Source organism: Protopterus annectens, chromosome 2.part1 (genome assembly GCF_019279795.1).
Source record: "Protopterus annectens isolate FY-2018-M chromosome 2.part1, PAN1.0, whole genome shotgun sequence".
NCBI classification, from domain to species: Eukaryota; Metazoa; Chordata; order Ceratodontiformes; family Protopteridae; genus Protopterus; species Protopterus annectens.
The window spans coordinates 1,849,257,988-1,849,280,771 of record NC_056729.1 but is presented as its reverse complement, the minus strand read 5'-3'; the positions used below and the strand labels follow the sequence as shown (position 1 = coordinate 1,849,280,771).

General features: G+C 39.9%; 1 protein-coding gene across 1 annotated transcript in view; it reads left to right on the top strand.

Moving 5' to 3' along the window:
- Positions 1–21,586, top strand: part of LOC122795048 (pentraxin fusion protein-like) — a 270,337-nt gene extending 248,751 nt beyond the window's left edge. Inside the window, exon 3 of the mRNA XM_044063625.1 lies at positions 20,497–21,586. Within this exon, the coding sequence (XP_043919560.1) occupies positions 20,497–21,113 (617 nt within the window). The 3' untranslated portion in view covers positions 21,114–21,586. The remainder of the gene's footprint in view (positions 1–20,496) is intronic.
- Positions 21,587–22,784: the final 1,198 nt, after the last annotated feature.

The following is a 22,784-nucleotide window of genomic DNA, read 5'->3' as shown; positions in this document are numbered from 1 at the left end:
TTTTGTTCTGTCAGGTATTGCTGAATTCATGCATTTATATAAATGGTTGTATAGTACATTGGTGTATGTTTGGACATTTGTGACAGTTCCAGCTGTTGGGGTGGGGGCTGTGAAGCTGTTAAGACCTTCCCTCAGGAAGTTGTAATCAGCTTTGGAAAAGTTTTTTTGTTTAACCCTAGCTGAGGGGGGGGGTGATGGTGTCTTTGAAGCTGACTGCTTTGTGGTCTGATCTTACCAGGAATTATGACACTGTTGGGGTACTGCAGTGGTTTCCCATATTGGTTATTACCAAGTCCAAGATGTTAACACCTCTTGTGAGGGTGTCAACCAGCTGGTCCAATGGATTGGCATTGATGAAGTCAAGGAATCTTTGAGCATTTGTGTTCTGGCTCAAGTAGCTCTTCCAATTAATGGTTGGGTAGTTAAAATCGCCCAGGATCAGGGTATAGGATTCAATCTTAATAGATTCAAGGAGGTCCAGATAGGTGACATGGGCATCCTGAGTCAACGCTGAGGGCCTGTAGCTAACTATGATTTGAATAGGGGTCTTGTCAACCGTTAACTACACCTGGAGCATCTCCTGTGTGTCATACTGTCTGACCAGTCTGGAGGTGTGTCTCTTTAATATATGTTGAAACACCACCTCATTTGACTTTGCTGCCCTCAGTTTGGGGTCTGTATGTATGATAGGATGAGTAACCAGGTAAAGCTGGGGTGCTCTCTGCAGCCTTGCACCAGGTTTCTGTGACTGCACAAATGTCAGCATCTTCCAGGGTTAAGAATGCTTGCAATAAGTGCAGTTTCATGTTGAGACTCCTAGCATTCAGCAACATGACCTTTAAATTGTGTTTAGATGACATTATCATGTTGGTAGTTTTGACCTGAAGACATTACCTAAAACAGGCACTGAGGGAGAGCCAAGAATCTTTGCCAGAAGCCTGAAGCCCAAGGGAGACAAATGCATGCTATCTCTGACAAAGCATTGTTGTATGTCAATCATGTCTTCCCAGGCCAACAGGTACTGGATCCCCTTAGAATGACACCAGAAACTAAGCCAATTGTTAAAGTCGTTCATTTTTTGTTTGTAGTGAGGCATCATTCTGGGTGACGGTAGAATGCTGCTTAAGGCTAGTGATATACCTGCCTGGAACACATACTCAGTGAGCTCAGTCATGTCTCTGTTCATATAGTCCAGAGAGATGCATCTCAAGTTATTCACACCATCTACTATGACAGAGTCATAGCAGTACTTGTTGAGGGACTTGAGTGCATGGGTGATGTGGTGGATTCTGGCTCCTGACAAACAGCTTACTGTGACTTTCTCCTTATCCAGCCTGGTGAGGGGCTCATCTGTGTATCTCACAATGGATTCTCCAATGATTAGTATATTGGGTTTATGGTTAAGCCTTGATGGCTATGAGACACAGGCATGTGGACTATGTATGCTGTGTGGTCTGGTAAGCTGTGGAGTTTGTGTGTGTTTTTGTCTTGGAGGTTTCATTTGTTTAGGTATGTTTTCATTAAGAACCTCTGCATTTCTGGGTGTGTGTTGTGTTGGTGTGGGTGATGTCTGAGTGTGGTGGTTGTGCAGACAACCTTCTCAGTGCCAGGTATGCTGGCTTGTGAGGGAGAGAGCATTGATTCCAGGTTTTTAATGTTATTGCATCTCTCACAAATTCTGTTCTTAGGTGGTAGTAAGAGAAGGTTGTTCATGTACATGAGGCAGTTGCTGCACTGACTCAGGATGCCCATATCAACCAGATTGGCAGGAGAAATTGTAGGATACTGTTCGCACATATTTGTCAGAATAGGTGAGGGAGATGAGCTAAGATGGGGGTGAAGTTGGAAAGATCTGAGATTGGTACTAGTAGCTTGTGTTTGTACAGAGGCCTTAAAGACATTTCCACAACCTCAGGCTCGAAAGAGTGCTAGTAATACCTTGCAGTGGGTTAAATAAGCTCAGCAGTAGTGCGCGACACACAAACAAGCACAGCCCCCTGCAAACACTGGGTTTAAATACCAGAAAAGATGGAAGAATCTAGAAGCTCAAATTACTACCCAGTCCTGCTAGCCCCTGCATGTTCAACCAATCACTCATGCTAGAGAAAGTCAGGCAGCCCTGTAACTCTCACTGACAGAGAAGGCAGGCCCCTACCAGCACAAGATGGCGGCCAGGAAACTCAGCAAGCAAAACAAGCAGACCTAGATACAGCAAATATGTATCAAGACTATGCGACTTGACTAGAACACAGAAAACTCCCAGAATGCACAGAAAGGCACAGATAGAGCACTCACAAACAGAAAATACAACTCTCAATATGAAAAAAAATGCTTACAGTTAAGTAATTCAGTAAAATGCAGTTACAATAATGAAATACTACTTAACAATGAAAATATGGTTAAAATAGTATAAAACTTTACAAGAATGTAGCGAAACAGTAAAAAAGCTTTATAACAGTGCAAAATGTAGTAGATTGGCTGTATAGCACAAATGTAAGTGCAATTCAATGAAATAAATGTAAAAAAAACAAAACGTATTCTGCTCTTGCAGCCTCAGGGAATTTCTGCTATGTCACAGTGATAAATCACCACTCCTCAGCCTAGTAAAAAACATTTATGAAACAACATTGTAATCCCATCTCTCAGTCCAATAAACCCCTATTGTCATATACCTTTGAAATGTCCAACACTTTACAAATACTTTTAAAGTGTCTTCCCAAAGTCCCTCTTTTACTTCTGTTTGAAACTGTGTTGGTATTTTGTTCTATAACTCAACCCATTTCTCCCATTGCACATGGGGTCAGGGTACCACATCAGCAGTGATCATCTCGTAGAGTCGATGTCCACACTGCCAGGTGACTCGCTACTTATCAGTTTCTTCATTAACGTGCTGCTTCTTCCTTTCTCCAATAGTTTTATCCTGCCGTTTCTCTTCACATGACCATTTTCCTCCTGTCTGTCCTTATCTGCTTCATATAATTAAATGTTTCATCATCTTCTGTATTTGATTCTTTATTCAGTCTCTCTCCAAGACCTCATCTTATCCAGTCTCTCATTCCCAGTAGTTAACTGAGGTTTTCCTTGATTGCCAATTGCTAGTTGCAGTCTCCCTTCCTCTGCTTTATTTAATATAACCAAATGGCAACAGCCCTCTCTCCTATTTTTCACCTCTCTGGTCACTAAATAAACATTTTACTGGATTTGCCAGGTGTGTCATGAATGGAGTTCTCACTACCTTACATCTACTTGACTTCTAGAGCAATGCTAGCCTATATGTTTTATTAAACGTTCATGTTTTTCAGTTAAATGTTCCCCTTTAGTGCTACGTCACTCTAACTGAGCTACTAGTTTCCCAGGTTTTTACAGAAAGAGGTTAATAAGACGTAATCGAATCCCGATGGGGTGAGAAGTATGCTAGATGCATTTATGGCACATTGATATTCTGGAAGCTTCATGTACCTATGGATATTGTGAGCACTAGTTTCCCAGGTTTTTACAGAAAGAGGTTAATAAGACGTAATCCAATCCCGATGGGGTGAGAAGTGTGCTAGATGCATTTATAACACAGACATTTTGGAAGTTTCATGTACCTATGGATATTGTGAGCACTAGTTTCCTAGGTTTTTACAGAAACCGGTTAACAAGACGTAGTCCAATTCTGATGGGGTGAGAAGTATTCTAGATGCATTTATAGCACAGACATTCTGGAAGCTTCATGCACCTATGGATTTTGCTGACATTCACTTTCGTTATAGGAAGGTGCTGCTATAATAAATGTTTACGTGTTAATGGCTAGTCTCTGGATCAGTGTGCTTAACACCACTAATCTCAGCAAATCTCATAACAGCTAGTGTTGTTGAAAAGCAATTCTAGTAGCAAACGATTTGTAGGTTTCAATTGCTGCCAATTTGAAATTCAAGTCTTCAGAAAGCTCTGTGCATTATTCTCTGACTGCACAGCCAGAGCTTGACCAAGTCATCTCACAAGATATCGCAGAGATAACATAGTCTAAGAAACAAAGTAAAACGTTGCCGTCCATCCAGCTGGATAAGAGTCAAACAACTAGTGAACCGCAGGAACAAAAGAAGGCTAGTGAAGGGTGACTTCTCAATGTAACTTCAAGTATGGCAAGTGTGAACCCTGGGACTTTGAGTTTGTATCTACAACTATAAAGAAATAAATTCTAAATCCAAATAGTTGTATTTTAAAGAGCTGATCTTCTGCAAGTTAAAGTTTTCTTGAAAGTAGTATCTTATCTCTTGACTATACAGATTTTCACAGAGTGTCCAGATTTTTCCCTCACATGTTTTGGTCTGATTCTCATAAAATTGTGGTTTTCTGACAAATCATTGAGGGTTGAATTCAGAAAATAATGACATGGATTTGAGTTTTAGATTTTATACCATTCAGAAAAGTCATACTAATGCAAAACTTGTTATTCTATCAAATGTCTAAGTTTGTAAGGGTGGGTGGCCTAATGGTTAAGGTGTTTGCCTTACAAACAGAAGGTGAAGGGTTTGAGTCGCCCAAGGGATAATTGGCTAAACTTAAAATGGCTCGCAAGGGCAGTTAGCTTAGTACTAACCTATGAACCTGTAAGAGCAATATTTTAAAAAGTGCCCCTATTTTTAGAGCCTTGATCCTCCCATTTATGGATTTTTCCAGATTTCTTGCTGTAAGAGGTTGAGAGGTATGGATAATATATTAATATACAGCTGTTATTTGTTTTGTGGATCGGTACACAGCAGTGACTGGGATTTTGCCCTTTCCCCACTGTTTTGTGATCTCAGAGTTAGTATATGTAAGTAGCATGGGATGTGGAAGCACTGCTGCCCACATAGGGAGTGCAGGGGGCATGCAGGGGGCTTGCCCCTGCATAAAACATTGGTTTCCTTTTTTTTAATTAATTTTGTGCATTGTAGCTATCTGTAGTTAATTTTCTAAGTGTTTACGTAGTAAGTCAGCAGTATATTGAAATTAAATCATATAAATAGCAGGGCTCTGAGGTAAATGGAGCTGCCCTCACTGGAAAAAAACACTTAATGGTTCCTTCAAATACATGATGCATGAGTTGGACCTATCTCATCCAATGGCAGGTACTTCAGATCATTAATGGGTCCTTCAAGCTCATGATGAGTGAGCTGGGCCTATCTCATCCAGCAGCAGGTGCTTCAGGCTATTAATGGTATATTCAAGGACATGATGAGTGAGCTGGGCCCATCCACTCCAGCAACAGATACTTCAGACTATTAATGTTATCTTCATGGATGTGACGAGTGAGCTGGGCCTATCTCATCCAATGGCAGGTGCTTCAGGCTATTAAAGGTACATTCGAGGACATGATGAGTGAGCTGGGCCTATCTAATCCAGCAACAGATACTTCAGACTATTAATGTTATCTTCATGGATGTGATGAGTGAGCTGGGCCTATCCAATCCAGCAACAGATACTTCAGACTATTAATGTTATCTTCATGGATGTGATGAGTGGGCTGGGCCTATCTAATCCAGCGACAGCTACTTCAGACTATTAATGTTATCTTCATGGATGTGATGAGTGGGCTGGGCCTATCTCATCTAACAGCAGGTACTTCAGACTATTAATGTTATCTTCATGGATGTGATGAGTGGGCTGGGCCTATCTAATCCAGCGACAGCTACTTCAGACTATTAATGTTATCTTCATGGATGTGATGAGTGGGCTGGGCCTATCTCATCTAACAGCAGGTACTTCAGACTACTAATGGTACCTTCCAGGACATGATGATCAGTGATATTACTATGGTAGAACCGAACAGAGCATTAGCCTCTGCTTATAACTGTAGGGTACAGAGAAGGATGAGATTGTGTTCACATTTTACAAAACAGTGTTACACGTGCAACAAAAGTCTTTCCACGAATATTAAGTCATTGTTACAGTTTACAATATGGGAGATGCTGCACAGTGAAATTTAATTGATTTGGAAAAAAGGAGATAAGCAGGTTATGAACATTTTCAGACACATAGCATTGTGTAACACAGATCAAAAGTTATTAATGAAAATTTTGTAACATAGAATGATGAGGCAGATGAGGACATATGTAGGGTAGGGTACATATGAAGTTGCAGGTTAAAAGACTCAAGTTCTTATGTATAAAGTAGGTACTTCGAGCCATACAAAGGACTAACTGAGGAAAATGGTCATTGCTAGTTTGTGACATTACCAAAGCATATGTATAATCACAGATGGGCAGCTTTTGAGGGCTGTGTTTTTGATATAAGCAGTACATTTCCTAAGAACTTCCATTGCAGGAATGTTCAAATCCGTGTTGCATTTGAAGTTGCTTAGTCATTACTGTGTTTTGAACTGCTTCTGATCATATTTTTTCTCCTTTTACCATTTGAATTACTAATATGAAAGCAGCCTATTTCACCAGGGGTGTCTTTGTTATATATTAGGGTGGTCTAGCTGTTGGCAGCATTAAGGTAATAAAACGGAAAGGGTTGTTAATACGACTGAGGCATCATTAACTTCTCCTGAAAAACTAAGATTCAGAAAGAATATTGTTGCCAGAACTAGGTGGGCAGTGTTGCAGTGCCTAATAGCAGAACAGTAATATAATGCACCTCAAACATAGCACAAACATCCCACTACAGTTCATTACTATGTCTCTGAATCAAACATTGCACATTTACAGGTAACAGTGCTAATATTCCTACTACCAATCCAGACAACAGCAGTATGTGTAAAATCACAGAAAACCCTGGGCACGTAACAATAGTCTATGAAAATGCACAGCTGATGAAGTAATTGCCTCAGCTTTAATGTCAGCAGGGCAGATCATGAAATATCAGACAATTATTAGAGATCTAGAATCAATTGAATGCAACTAAATTAAAAAGCATGTTCTGTAATCCATACCGTACTAAAGAGCACACGCAGTCACGTCAGAGTTCATTGTATGATTTTATGCCTCATTGATCCAACCTGTTATTGAATACACAGCTGCACTACATAGCATTCAAAACAGCCACCTGAACTTGGAAAGGTACAAGGACTCCTTAGTATAAAAGTCCAGTGTTGGAAGACATAAACTATTCAGTAAGGGCTAAAATTGTTATTATATTCTGTTTATTGCAGTATTTAAATACTTCCCCAATTATAAATCAGTTTCTGGTCTGATTCTACTGGAAAGTCTATACAGCAGGACAGGGGGATCAGATATATGCAATAGTTCATAGATGCATAGATTGGTACTAGGCTATTGGCCCTAGGGCCTATTATAAGCCTGGCCATAACAATTCCCTGGATATTTCTTCCCACAATATTTACTTCCCTGGACCCCTGTCTAGCAGGGTGACTGACTTGATCCCCGGGGTGAATTTCCTATCTCCCATCCAGTCATCAAGTTTCCTTTTGAAGAGTGCCAAGGAGGCGCTCTGCTTGACATGTATGGGCAGTCTATTCCAGATTATGGGGACTCTCTGGGTCAGAAACCTATCCCTCCAGCATGTTTTGTTCATTGTGATGACAAGGTTTAGATCCCTGGAGCATGTGGCTCTGAGGGATTGGGATTTCTCTAAGTGGAGCATGTCCAACAGCTCAGGGTTTGACACAACCTTGTATGTTAAGCAGAGATTGCCTCTGAGTAGACGATATGCCACAGAGTATAGCTGGAGTGTTTTAGATGGTCAGTATAGGGCATCTGCTTTAGGCCTGGGATTCTTTTAGTGAGGTATTTATGCGGCTTTTCCAGCTGTTGCAGATGTCTTGTGAGGTGCATACCAAATGGGGCATTGTACTCTATAATGGGTCTAATGAAGGATAAGTACAGTGGGATAATGGCCTCCTTTTTTCTGGATGAAAAGCCCTTAGTGATAAGATGTGCCACATAGAAGGATTTCCTGACTGTTGTGGTGATGTGATTATCGAAGGTGAAACCACTGTCCACCTGTCTCTAAGTCTCTCAACAGACTTTGGTGTTTATTGTACTGCCACCTATGTAGTAATTTATGGGGACATGGTTTTCTCAAAGGGGATAACTATACATTTCTTCGCATTAAGCTTGAGCCCATGGCTCTGGCACCAAGCATCTGTTTCTGTAAGGCCCTTTTGTAGAATATCCACATCATTTGGGGATTCAGTAATGGCTCCCAGTTTGCAGTCATCTGCGAACTTTGTTAGGCAGAGTCTCTTAGTGTTGGCCTGTACTTCAGAGAAGTAGATGCCAAACAAGAGCGGTCCCAGGACTGAACCCTGAGCTACTCCACTTGTCACTTGTCTGGAGCTGGATTTGGAGTCAGCTACTTTTACAGTCTGGGTTCTTTCAGTAAGCCAGTTGGCAACCCATCGAGTGACGTAAGGATTTATGCCCAGCTTAGTAAGTTTATCTAGTATTCCAGAGTGGGGAATGGTGTCGAAAGCCTTGGCGAGGTCCAGATATGCTGTGTGGACCACCTTACCCTTGTCCACAGTTCTGGAGACTGATTCAAATAAGTCAATCAGGTTCAGGAGACAAGATCGGCACTTCACAAACTCAAACTGGGTGGGGTCCAGTGTTTGAAGGTTGCCAATGTCTTTGTTTATAAGTTCCATGATAATGCATTCTATGCCCTTGCAGATCAGGCTCATCAGACTGATGGGACGGTAGTTCCCAGGATCCAAGGTGGATCCCCCTTGTGGAATGGGATAACTTTAGCTGTGCACCACTCAGTGGGCACAAAGCCTGAGGTGAGGCTATGATTAAACATTACACTTCAGTGAGGTGCCAGTTCATTTTGTAGTTCATGTAGTACACAGCCCGGGATGTCATCTGGTCCCATGGATGCTGTATTCTTAGCTTTGGAGAGTGCGGTTTCTACCTGTGTGGCCATGATTAATGGGATTTGGCAATCGTTTGGCATTGAGATGGGCCCTTTAGGGGGTGAAAGGGGGGTAAAGTTTGCACTAAACTGATCTGCCAGGATATTGGCAATATCCTTGGGATCAGTATATTTAATGCCATTCTGTTGTAGCTCAAACCATATCTGAGCATTGCCATTTAGATTCTTGACATAACTATAGAATGCCTTGTGGCTGTCTTTGAAATGTTGGCAATTTTATTTTCATAACTAGCTTTGGAGGATTTTATGAGGGATCTCAGCTTCTTACTGAGGCTGATAAGGGAGTTTTTGCATCCTGGGATTTTCCTCTTTTCTGCAACAGTTTCTTCTGTTGTATAGTTTGTTTATAGCAGGGGACCACCAGATTGGCTTCCTTTTATTGGAGGAGAGTCTTGGTTATATTTGTGCTCATGCAGTCCCTTAGTGTAGGATTAAGCAGTCGAACTTTCAGATCCCGTCTGCATGGGTGTCATGAAGTTTGTCACTTCTGACTTCAGTAGCATGAAGTTGGCTTTGGAGAAGTTTTTTACAGAGGTTTCCTTACTGGAGGGTGGGGGTGGAATGTGAATGTCAAGGGTGATTTGCTTATGGACAGACCTAACCAATAAGAGGGTGACCACTGGTGTGGAGCATCTGTCTCCCATGTTGGTAATGGCCAGGTCTGGAATATTGGAGCCCTGGTGGGACAATGGATTAGTTGATCGAGGGTGTTGGAATTTATGAATTCTAAGAACCGTTGGGAAAAGGCGTTGGTACATGAGTAGTTTTCCCAGTTAATGTCAGGGTAGTTGAAATCATCCAGTATTAGGGTGTTTTGTTGTATCTTAATATTGTCCAGTATGTTTAGAAAGGTGTAGTGAGAATCTTGGGGCATGGTGGGGGATCTGTAGCAAGCTACAATTTGGATTGCAGTCTTACCTAGTGTTAGTTGCAGCTGAAGAATTTCAGATGCATTATATTGGGCAACTAGCCTGGAGGTGTGAATATCTTTGGTGAATATGGAAACTCCTCCACCTTTAGTGTTTCGGCCTTGGTTTGGTGGCCGAAAAGTGTGGTAAGAGTTGTAGCCTGGTATTGCAGGGGTGCTCTCTGGAGTCTTGAACCAGGTCTCAGTTACTTCACAGATCTCAATGTTCTCCATTTTTAGGAGTGCCTCGAAAGAGTGCATTTTGAGATTTAGACTTCTAGCATTGAGTAGCATTACCTTCAGATTTTGCATGCTTGTATCTGTTACGGTGGTGGTTTTGTCCTTTGAACCTTACCTAAAAAAGCACTATAGGGGTGGTGCGAGCTTTAGCCAGTAACCTGAATCCCAGGGGTGACAAGTGCAGACCATCTCTGGCAAAGCATCGTGGTTTGTTGATCGTGTCGTCCCAGGCAGACAGATACTGGATCCCCTTTGAATGACACTAGAAGCTTAGCCAATTGTTGAAGTCAGTCATTTTGTCCTTATACTGTGGTATCGTTCTGGGCGAAGGCAAGATGCTACTCAGGGCTAGGGTCATACCTGCCTGGGTCACGTGATCCGAGAGCTCTTCCATATCTCTTTTCATGTAGTCCAGGGCGGTACATCTCAAGTCATTCACTCCAACATGGACAATGATAGAGTCGTATTTGTATTTGTTGTGGAGTGACTTGAGTGCATGCATTATGTGGCGGATCCTGGCACCCGACAGGCAGCTGACTGAAATTTTATCCTTGTTCAGCCTGGTGAGTGCGATATCAGTGTGCCTGACTATAGAACCACCTATAACTAAAGTGTTGGGTACATTGTCTTGCCTTAGGGGCTGTAGTTGGGTGGCATACTTGTGTTGTGAGCTATGTGTCACTTTGGTTGTGACTGGTGTTTGTTTGCATTCCAGCTTCAGAGGTCCTTGTTGCTTGGACAGGTTAATGTTAAGGGCCTCCACATATGTTGGTTTAGTGTTGCTATGTGTGGGTGTTAATGGTGTGGGATTTGAAGGGCCATGTGTTGCTTGTGGTGTAGTGCAGGTGTTAACCTTCTCCTCTTGACTGTCTAGTACAATCTTGGCTGGAGAGTGCTTCGCTTCCAGTTTTGCTATGTAAGTGCATCTCTCGCAGGTTGTAGTGTTGGGTGGTAGGAGGAGAGGGTTGTTTGTGTACATGAGGCAGTTGCTACATTGCCCCAGTATGCCCAGATTCACTAGGTGGACAGGAGAAATCACCAGAAGCTGTCCCTTGGACATGCCTGTTTAGGTGCTTTTTTGTAAAGTACAAGAGCTGTTTTCCCTTACCTTTGCAAGGTACTTTGCAAGTATAGGCTGTTTAGTGCCTACGATTAATTTCTCCTTATTAACAAGGAGAGTTGAGTGCTTGTATCAGATTAAGGTTTCCTAATGCTTTCCAACAGGTTCTAGAGTAAGTGCTAGTCACAGGGGTTCAGATTTTAGTGCCACTACTGGGAAACCAGCTAGTTCTAAGGGAGAATTTGAAGAGCAGACTTTCTGGCACCTGGAATACTTTAACCATAGCCAGGCGGTGCTGCACGATGCAAAAAAATGCACAAACATGCATGCTTTTAAGCTAGAAAGTTGAAAGGGATAGAAATCAGCCCAAAATGGCTAATAAAATTACAATTTCAGAGCTGAAAACCACTCCTCTAACGTTAGATAGGCAGTACAATGCTCTCCACTCCCACTGGTAAGCAGTAGGACTTCCCTCTACCACAGCAAGGTCTGGATAGCTCTGAACACAGAAAATAAAGTCCTGAAACCAGCAAAGCCTGGGATCTGGACTATACTAGCTAGGAAAGGCAGGAAACGAGCAATCATGATAGTTTTTTTTGTTAAAACAGGCTAAACAATGCAATAATACAGTAAATAAACACAAAAAAGGATAACACACTTGAGTGTGTAGCCCTAAACAGTAAATACAATTAAAACTCTACAAAATTAGCAATTTAAAACTTTTTAAATGAAGCAAGGCAAGTGCACAACTGAAAAATGATTTAAGAGGCAGTAACACAGCAGAATAAGTAACTAGTCTATATATACAGAGAAGTCTATATATACAGAAAAGCAGCTAAAACACACAAACACTTCAGATGCAGTGCAACCTAGAGCACTTGAGTTGTAGCAATATTAAGGCAAATACGTTTTAATAAATGCACTAATATATACTCTATATTTCCAAAATGTTTGAGAAGCACAATCAGAACACAAAGATATTCAGACAATCTTTTTTTCTTTTTTTTGTAAGAAAGGGAGAAAGGAGGAACAGAAGGAAATTCTCTCTGTATTAGGTAGAATGAGCTAATGACACTAGACCGGGAGGAGTGTCCAAGATCAAATTTAAAGGAGGGGTGGGCAACTGCAAGGCCAGCAGGTATAAAGACAAGATGCCAATAGGCAGGGTTGGAAAAAACACTACGGAAATGTTTATCACAAGTGAGCCAATAGCTATGAAATACAGTACAAGTATGCAGTATACAATAAAATTGCTAGAAATATCTAAAATAAGCAATAACTACTACAAATAAGCAAAAAAATAGGCTGCTTATTGCTATATATCACAGCTCAGCTGCTCCTCCTCAGATAGCTCTGTGTGTAATGTCTGAAACACTTAAATTAACTTCTTAGCAGAACGTTGAAACCTGAAACACTTTAAAAAATGTTCAAAAGACCAATGAGGTGCTTTTTCCAAACCATAGCCCTGGCAACAACCAGACAATGACCATAAACACTAAACTCTCACTAAAGTGGGGGATGGTCTTTGCTATGATGGCCTGGACAATGAGCTCAGAAAACAGCCTCTAACAAACAACTAGGCCCACAACACAATCAGGAATATGGAGAATATTACAGCTACTACCTAAACTATTTTAGGCAGAACACACTGCAGAAATGTTTATCACAAGCACAATCAGGAATATGGACAATATTACAGCGGGTCTATTTTAGAACATCAAAGTTTCAAAACTTCGAATGTTCTAATATCGACCCGTATTCAGCAAAAGCGGAAAATATCGAAGCTACAGAAAACCAAATTTTTTCCTAGAGAAAGAATTTGGTTGTCCGTTTCTGTTGCTTTGGTATTTTCAGCGCTATGGTGGAAAGTTACGGGTAGGGTTCAGGTAAGTGTGCAATTGAGTATGGGTTAGGTTAGTTAGGGTTAGGGTGCGGGTTAGGTATGTGAGCGATTGTGTGGATGTGAGGGTTAGGGTGGGTTAGGTGAGTTAGGGTTAGGGCGCAGGTTAGGTATGTGTGCGATTGTGTGGATGTGAGGATTAGGGTGGGTTAGGTGAGTTAGGGTTAGGGCGTGGGTCAGGTAAATGTGCAATTGTGTGAACGTGAGGGTTAGGACGGGGTAGGTGAGTTAGGGTTAGGGCGCGGGTAAGGTAAGTGTGCGATTGTGTGGACGTGAGGGTTAGGGTGGGGTAGGTGAGTTAGGGTTAGGGCGCAGGTGAGGAGAGTGTGCAATAGTGACGGACCTTAGAGTTAGGGTTTGGGTTAAGGTAAGTGGATAGTTAGTGGTGTATGTATAGTTTAGTGTAGGGTTAGGTGTAAGATTTTAGGTATATGTGTGTGGATTGCTGTTTGTTTGTTGTGCTTGTGTTGTATGTATGTGTTTTGGAACAGCAATTTTTTTCCCTAGGAATAAATTTGGTGTTCTGTATGTTCGATATTTTCAACTTTAGTTGAATAGGGTTCGATATTAGAACATACGAAGTTTTGAAACTTCGGTGTTCTAATATAGACCCTATTACAGCTACCACCTAGACTATGTTAAGCAGAAAACACTACAGAAATGTTTATCACAAGTGAGCCAATAGCTGTGAAATACAGTACAAGTATGCAGTATACAATAAAATTGCTATAAATATCTAAAATAAGCAATAACTACTACAAATAAGCAAAAAAAAAAAAAAAAAAAAAACAGGATACTTATTGCTATATATCACAGAACAGCTGCTCCTCCACAGAGTTATGCAGAAAGTTGAAACCTGAAACAACTTTAAAAAATGTTCAAAAGACCAATGAGGTTCATTCTCCAAGCTGTAGCCCTGGCAACCCAACCAGACAATGACCATAAACACTAAACTCTCACTAAAGTGGGGGATGGTCTTTGCTATGATGGCCTGGAAAATGAGCTCAGAAAACAGCCTCTAACAAACAGCTAGGCACACAACACAATCAGGAATATGGAGAATATTACAACTACCACCTAGACTATTTTGGACAGAAAACACTACAGAAATGTTTATCACAAGTGAGCCAATAACTATGAAATACAGTACAAGTATGCAGTATACAATAAAATTGCTATAAATATCTAAAATAAGCAATAACTACTACAAATAAGCAAAAAAAAGCTACTTATTGCTATATATATCACAGATCACCAGTTCCTCCTCAGATAGCTCTGTGTGTAATGGCTGAATCACTCAAGTTGCCCCATAATTTGCTGACTCTATTGATGCCATGCAGCTAAACAGGAGTTGGTTTAGCAGAAATGATATCTTGAAGTTGCCATATGAAAGGCTAACAAGGCTCTGTAACATAGCAGTGACCTCAGTCATTGAGAGCAAGGCCATAATGAGCAAAAACGATGGCTATATAACATCATATAATGAGTTACACACAGCTTCGTGTTTAATAAAATAATGGTCTGGTGTTGTGTATCCTTCATTCAAAATACAGTGATATGCAGTTTGGTCAACAGGTCTACAAGTCACAACACAGCAACACAATCACACACACACACAGACACACACACACACACACACACACACACACACACACACACACACACACACACACACACACACACACACACTTATGGCACCTATAGTGAGCCAGAAGATATAGCAAACCTACTAGCCAACAAATTCAGCTCCAACTTTCCCCCTCTTCCTCCCTCAACCTTACCTCAGGAAATGCCATCAAATATAATTTCCCCTGCTATCACTAGGGAACAGGTCCTCAATGCTCTCTTACAGCCAAGAACATTGCATCTCTGGGCCCAGACAATATCCCAGGATGTCTTCTAAGTAGCATGAAGCATGACCTATCAGGCCCTCTGAAATTGCTATTTAACTGTAGACTCCAAAGAGACTTCGTGCCTGATAAATGGAGAACAGCAACAGTAATCCCTTTGCAAAAAGATGGCCTTCTACTGACCCTGGAAACTACAGACTAATATGTCTCACTTGTCTCATATGCAAAGCCATGGAAAAAAGTATCATGGAAGTGATCAGTACCGACACAGGAAACCTCCAGATGCTGGATGCAACACAGTTTAGTTTTGTGAAATGCAAGTCATGCCTCCTCAACCTGGTGGACTTCATTGAGAAGATCACCAAAGCAATGGATGCGGGCAAAATCATTCACACTGCCTACCTTGGGGCTGAGGCATTTGAGACAATAACACACTTGGACATTGATGGCAAACTCAAGAGGTTACACATAAACTCTTATATCACTTGGTGGATAACCAGCTGTCTCACAAACAGGACCCAGGAAGTTAGACCTGAGAAATCCACCTCTATAAAGAGGCCAGTCACAAGTGGATACCTTCAGAAATTAGTCCTTGGACCGCTCCTTTTTGGCATTTACTTCTCAGAAGTCAAGGTCAATGTCAGTGGTCTCTGGCTGACTAAATTTGCTGATTATTGCAAATTAGGAGCTGTCACTGAATCTCACACTGACACAAATGTTCTCCAGCAGGGGCTGATACAGACAAATAACTGATGGCAAAGCCATGGATTAAAACTAAATGCCAAGAAATGCACAATAATATCCTTTCAGAAGTCACACACCCCCTGGTAACTATTATATTTAAAACACACCCTTATGAGTTGACACAGGAATCAGGGACCTGGGGACACACATAGACAGTAATATAACCTTTGACTATCATGTGTCTACAGTGGTGAGAAAATTATTCTGTTGTGCAACTTATAAACAAAGGTATGGCATCCAGGTCCAAGGAAGTCATTGTTCCACTGTATCTGACATTCATCAGATCTATAATTGAGTGGTTCCTAGAAGACCAAAGACGCATTCTTTTGAATGCATCTTGGTCAAACTCAGAAGAATGAAATGGCAAAATATCGAAGCAGCTTTTAAGCAAATTCTTTCCCTGGCAAAGATGCCGTTTTGGCACTGTAGTGCAGTCTTGGAGTTGGTATATTTAAGTAGGGTGTGTGTGTGTGTGGGGGGGGTGAAGCTCCTCCCCCACTTAATGTAATGTTCAAAGTGTTTTTTTTTTTTTGGAAAATCATTGTTCTGACAGTTCGACATTGTAAGCTTTCGCTTACATGAAGCTGATTAATAACCATTTGCTTTTTTAAGTTTTTGGTGATCTAATATAGATCCTCATTGAGTACTATGCCCCCTTTGGTATGTACCTAAACAGGCATATCCTACAACTGGAGAATTTAGAGTGGTTTCTCACTAAAATAACACAGGGTGTTAAGTAACTTGTCCTATGCAGACCACCTCAAGGCCCTATCCCTGTATTCTTTCTCCTACAGACTGTTGAGGTGAGAACTATGCCTAGCATACAAGGCATTGTCAGACCCCACTCTGATGGACCTCATGCATATCTGCAAAACAAACAGCACCAGAATTACTCATTCTAAACACTTAAACCTTGCCTGTGATATAAAATAGGAACTGCTGGACAGACAGGTATGTATCCCAGAGACTACCTCTTCTCTGTAACAGTCTCCCATCCATGTGAAGCAGTGTTCCTTCCTAAACCAATTAAAGTGTAACTTGGACAATTGGATGGGGATCAGGAAATTCATCACTGGTTTGGCACCTATGTTTTAAATGGACACAGGAAGTGTTTAAATGGTTCATCTCCCAGGCCCCTGCTTGTAAATGTTTCATCTCCTAAGTCTCTACTTACACTTATTGAGGGTATCAGAGCTTGGCAGAAATTTGGGATACATAGCTAGGCTTAAAAGGTCCTACAGTCATTAGCCTAGTAAACACCTATGAACCTACATACACAAAAAACATACATATGATACACTCACACATACACAGTGCTGTGTATGCAGTATGTACATGTTTGTCACATCTGTGGTGAGTACAATATACATTTGTCATAACACACCACAGCACACATACCGTCAGACACACAATTCTGTGAATATTGTGCACAGCGCTGCAGCAGCCAAGATGTCCCTGACCTGTATCTGATACATTGGAACATCTCTAATATACAATTCCTCCCCTAAAACGTGCACGCTGATTGGCCAGCCCAACCAGCGTGCCCGTTGTAAATCCCTCAATATACTAACGGAAAAAGGTCCGGTCGCCCGGACTTTTTCCGTTAGTATAAAACACTGTCTCGCTATGTTAAAAGAGTTTAACATAGCGACACAGGTTTAAAAAAAGCAATGGAGATCTCCGTTGCTTTTTTTAAAGCTGTCTCACTATGTTAAACCCATTTAACATAGCGACACAGGTTTAAAAAAAGCAATGGAGATATCCGTTGCTTATTTTAAAGCTGTCTCGCTATGTTAAACCCATTTAACATAGCGAAACAGTAAAAAAAAGCAACGGAGATCTTGTGTTCTCAGTTGCTTTTGCCCACAGCTCTGATGTACTGCACAGGCGTGCAGTACATCAGAAATGCCGCAGAATACCAGACAGCTGCGGAAGGGCAGTAAAGAGGCATTATACAATGCCATCATTTAAGAAAAGTAATTATTTCTTTTCTTAAATAATGTCATTGTATAATAGCAATAACCCACTTCTGGGTGTGGGTAATGCTGGATTTACCCACGGTTGGCTTTGTTTGGTCCCGAGGGCTTCGCCCTCGGGACCAAACCACACCAACCGTGGGTAAATCCAGCATTACCCACACCCAGGCATGGGTTATTGCTATATTAAAGTATATTGCTCACTTTCTGAAGCAAGGTAGAAACCTCTGGAGATGGACATTACCTACTTTCCATGTATAATTTCAGATTATACAGTTTTTGATGCAAAAGATGTGTTGTTTTTGCATTTTGTTTTGTTGATAAGAATGACCCTGTGAATTATTTTTTGGAACTGAAAACACTTGCAATGACATCACAAAAGACTGAATCCACAATGTCTCAATATATAAATTAATAAATAAAATGCTATATTTCCATGTTAAATGCATTAATTATAGTTTTTCTCCTTGAAAGACAAGTTGTCAACTGGTTCTTGCATGTGGAACATTTTACATTGAAAATTAACATAATTATGCAGTAGTGAAACCACAATTTAAACAAGAAGTTGCTTTTCTAAAGAACTGAGTTGTTTTGGCTTTCTCAGAATGTTTTATAGATGTATTATAATTATTTACCCAATAACTGTCATGACATACTTTTATTAGTTTGGTTATAGTGAAAAACAGAGTAAACAGTGAAACTAAAAAAATCAAACTCACTCAAATCTTTGTGTGCAAAATCACTTGCAATTTTAGAACTGACATGAGAAAGAATAACTGTAAAGACCCAACAAAATGTCAGAAAGTGAGCAATATGCTGTCAGTACCTGGATTACATCCGCTACTGAAACAGAAATTCAATTAAAGATGCAAACAAGATGTGTAATGCATTTTAGGCAGTTGTTTGTTGTCTGTTTTTGGTTTTATTCCTTCCTTCTTTCTTTCATTTTCTGTGTTTTGCTTTTATTAATGATAATATGGAACAAGTTATGCTTTTATTTCTGTTGCAAAGTACCATATCTGTAGTCCTATGCAAAACATTCCTGGTTATTGTCATTAAGTTTATTCATATCAGGCAACAGGGATCAGAGTTAATAACTCATTTAAGGTCAACACTGCCACCTGTCAGACCCTGTCCAATAAAATATGTAACTTCTTAGTGACCTCACCTTAGAATGACCACCATCACCTCAGTCTTTCAAAGGCCAAATGGCTTCCAGTACAGGCCAGTTCAAATCATCTTCTTAGTTCCTTATTCTTCAAAATGCTAAGTCTTACCTTCTCTCTTCCAATTTTTTTACTGCCACTCAGACCTATAGCCTAAGAAGCCAAACCAAATCTGGTTCCTCTCTATAAAGTCTTTATCTCAGACTGTACTTTAGTAGCTATTGCTTTTCTGTACTGTCCGCAGAACGGGGGCAGTCACTTTCTCCTAATTTAACTGATCGCATGAAGTACTAGGCCCTGTTCAGGCCTCATTCTAAACAATACTTACTAAAACGGTTTGAATGCAACTGTCCATCTAAATGGCATGTCACATACACTGATAGGTCCAACTACATAGTACCTTTACCTTCAGTACACCTGACCCACCTGATTAACTCACTCATCCTAAGCTGTGTCCATACCTCTGAACTGTACATTTTTGTGTAGACTGTCCAGATTTTTTCCTCACATTTGCTGTTCATTTTTCATAACATTGTGGTTTTCTGGAAAAATATTGGCAAGTCATTAAAAATTAAAGTCAGAAAATAATGACACACATCTGAGTTTCAAACGTCTTACTCTTCAGAAAATTTATACTAATGCAAAGCCTATGTTATCAACTTTCTAAGTTTATAAGAGCATTATTTAAAAATTGTTCCTAGTTTTGGGCCTTTGTCCCCCCCATAATTTATGGCTCTGTCCAGATTTCTTGCTCTAAGAGGTTGAGAGGTATGACTGTGATTTAGTTTACAACACTGTTACTGGTTTAAGCTCACTACAAATAATCCCATCTTTTATCCTATTGGCGTTTATTAGCTCTCCTAACCTTGCGACTACTGCCTATATCTCCATCACTGTAACTGTACTCTCACTATTCTATTCCACTTTTGTAACCGTACACATATTTGGCTTGTTAAATCTTCTGTGTATATAGTGTTTGTCAGATTGTCTGTGCTTACTCATAAATGTAAACTACTGTTATTTTTATACAGTACATTGGTTTGTTGCATTCTGATGTAATCTGCGCTGAGCCTGTAATTTGCTTTTTGTTTAATCAGTGTCCTCTCCTGGTGAACAGATTTAAATAAATAAAAACTCTGCAGGGTTGCATGACCCCCTCGTCCTGTACTGTGCTACTTGAGTTTCACTGTTAAATGATCATGTAAGACACAGAGCAGCACTTTAAGGATTCCATTTGTTGTCCTATTTCAACCCTGTGATGTGCATACATTTAACAATTCAGTTTGGCGTACGCTAAAGATCTGTCCTCTTCAACAGGAACAGTTTCAAAAGCTAGCAAATAAATTGGAAAAAGGTTTCAAGTACCTTCAATAAGTCAGTTGGTTAAATATACTTCTTCTGATGCAGATTAGGACGGTCAGATGACGCATCATAAGATCATACGATGGCGTAACAAGTCAGATACGTTTTTTTCAGTTAAACTCTCATTTTCTTCTTATCTACTTCTGCGACTGTACAAGCTGAAATCCAGTTAGCATTTGTGGCACTTTGGTTTAGTAACTTCATCATGAAATGTGTTTCTGAAGCTATGAGTTCTGTGCTCTTTCTACTAAGTCATGAGTTACCAATTCATTATATAAATTGCTTCACTTAACTTGTAATTTAACAGTAATATACTGTTTCAGCACAAAATTTAATTCTTGCAGAAAAGCAATTAAACTATTTTTCAGTTTTAGATGGAAGTGGATATTATATTGTCAGCATTATAAAGTTTCCCTTTTAATTATTTAGGTCTTCGACAAAAGGCTTTTGTTTTTCCTGAACCAACTGCCAACAGCTATGTGATTTTGAATCCAAGCAAGCCTCTCCAACTTACAGCCTTCACCCTGTGCATGCGAGTTGCTACAGAAGAGACAGATGAGACCATCATCTTTGCTTACCGCACACAATATTATGATGAACTTAACTTGTGGAGAGAGCGGAATGGGACATATTCAATATATTTCAGTGGTCCTAGCATATACTTTACTATCCCCCCACTCAACACATTTTTCACTCACTTATGTGTGACATGGGAATCTAAATCTGGACTGACTGCTTTCTGGGTAAATGGAAAAAGATCTGTAAGAAAAGTTTTCAGAAAGGGACACACAATCCGTTCTGAAGGAACTGTTATAATAGGTCAGGACCCAGACTTATTTTTGGGTGGTTTTGACATAAACCAGAGCTTTGTTGGAGAGATATCAGATTTAAACATGTGGGATTACATTCTAACTTCAAATGATATTGCCGCTCTTAGTGATGGTTATGAGGTTGCTAAAGGAAACATTTTTCACTGGAGTGACATATCATATGAAATTAAAGGGAATGTTATTGTACAGCCTATAAATGATTATTCTGCAGTATGAGAAATCTGTTTCCAGAAGTTTCTGCAAATGATATACTACTTTACAGCAGATCCAGGGGAAAAAGAGCTCTGCAAAAATTATAATCCTTTTATTACACACTGTCTTATAATCTTACTGATAATTAACAACGCTTTCTTTAGGTATTCAGGGGTTAATCAACAATGATAAAACATGCCTAATATACTGACATGCACACACACACATGCAGACAGGCAGACACAAATACATACACACACAGTTCCAGTAGGAATAGGACAAAAGCAATCAAACATCCTTTAAATCAGTAGAGAAGGTTTTCTTCTTTTCAAGGGATTAGCCTGAAGCTTGACCTTTGGCCTGTAACCTTTGTACTGTTGTGTTTTATTGCATAGTCTAATGCTTCACATTTGTTTTACTGTGTCCACTTTCTAACTGACTTGGAACTATAACATACTGATTTCTTACTAAATAAACAAAACTATTAATTGCTTTCATCTTGTATTTGATTATTTTCTTCAGCACCCCAAAATGAAGCACCTACATGTTTTGGACCAACAAGCTGTTTAAATAGATTTTGATATATATGTTGCACAGTGATTTATAAAATCTGCAACAATAGTCATTCTACACCCAGAATTTGCAATCTGCCTGTCACATTTATAGCTTAATTGTCTCAAGTGTGTACTTATAGGTTCATAGGAGGTTACTAGTACGGAACTGTGTCATTTGTTGGAGGCTCTGATTCCCACAGTTGTGGTGGTACGTAAAAACAGCTCAATGAACCTGTGAAAATAATAAGTCAGAAACTAATGCCCAGAGGGAAGAGGGGAGGAAGTCCACCATACTCTACATGCAGAGTGCTTTAACTTATATACCCATTATTTGACGTAGCCTTGAGATCTCATAAATGCAGGGTATGTAAACATTTCATGAACCATTCCATTTGTTAATTGTGCCTTAATTAACTATTACTGTTTAAAACGTGAAATTTGTTTATATACCTTTAGGTCCTGATAATTATTACATAATTAATATATAATTGGGAAAAATAATGATGGATATGCTTCTGATTTATTGCAAAATAAGAATCTGTGTTTTTGTCTGGTGAGGCTAGACAAAAAGAATACATTTGGGAAGATTATATACATTATATCAATGCATTTAAAAGCCATATTAACTGCAATTAATTCTGCATCAAACCTGCCTTTGTTCCATGAGACCAGGAATGATTCTCCTGTCTGCACAGTCCCGTGTATGTATAATCAAGCAATACTCATTTGACAGACTTATTTACTTTTATTTACTAGGAAAGTCCAACTGGGTGCAGTTGCCCATTTTCAAGGGGACCTAGGGGAAAGAATCCTCAGTAAGAAAGATACAAGCTCCTGTAACAACAAATGCATGTTGTTACAATGAAAAAACAGTGACAATAATAGTTGTATTACAATAATTACACTTGTGTGTATCAAAGTTCAGTGTTACTTGCAGGTGCAGTAATTATCAGAATAAGATTAATGTACATGTTATTTCACATCAGAAAAGAAACAACTGTTTTTTTTATATTTAAATGTATGTCCAAACTAGACAGGAGAAATACTTGATATCACATATTATAACCTGAGCATAGATGTTGGTGTTGACGAACAAACTGCTTTAAGATGAGGTTTCAGTACTTATTTAATAACAAGGCCT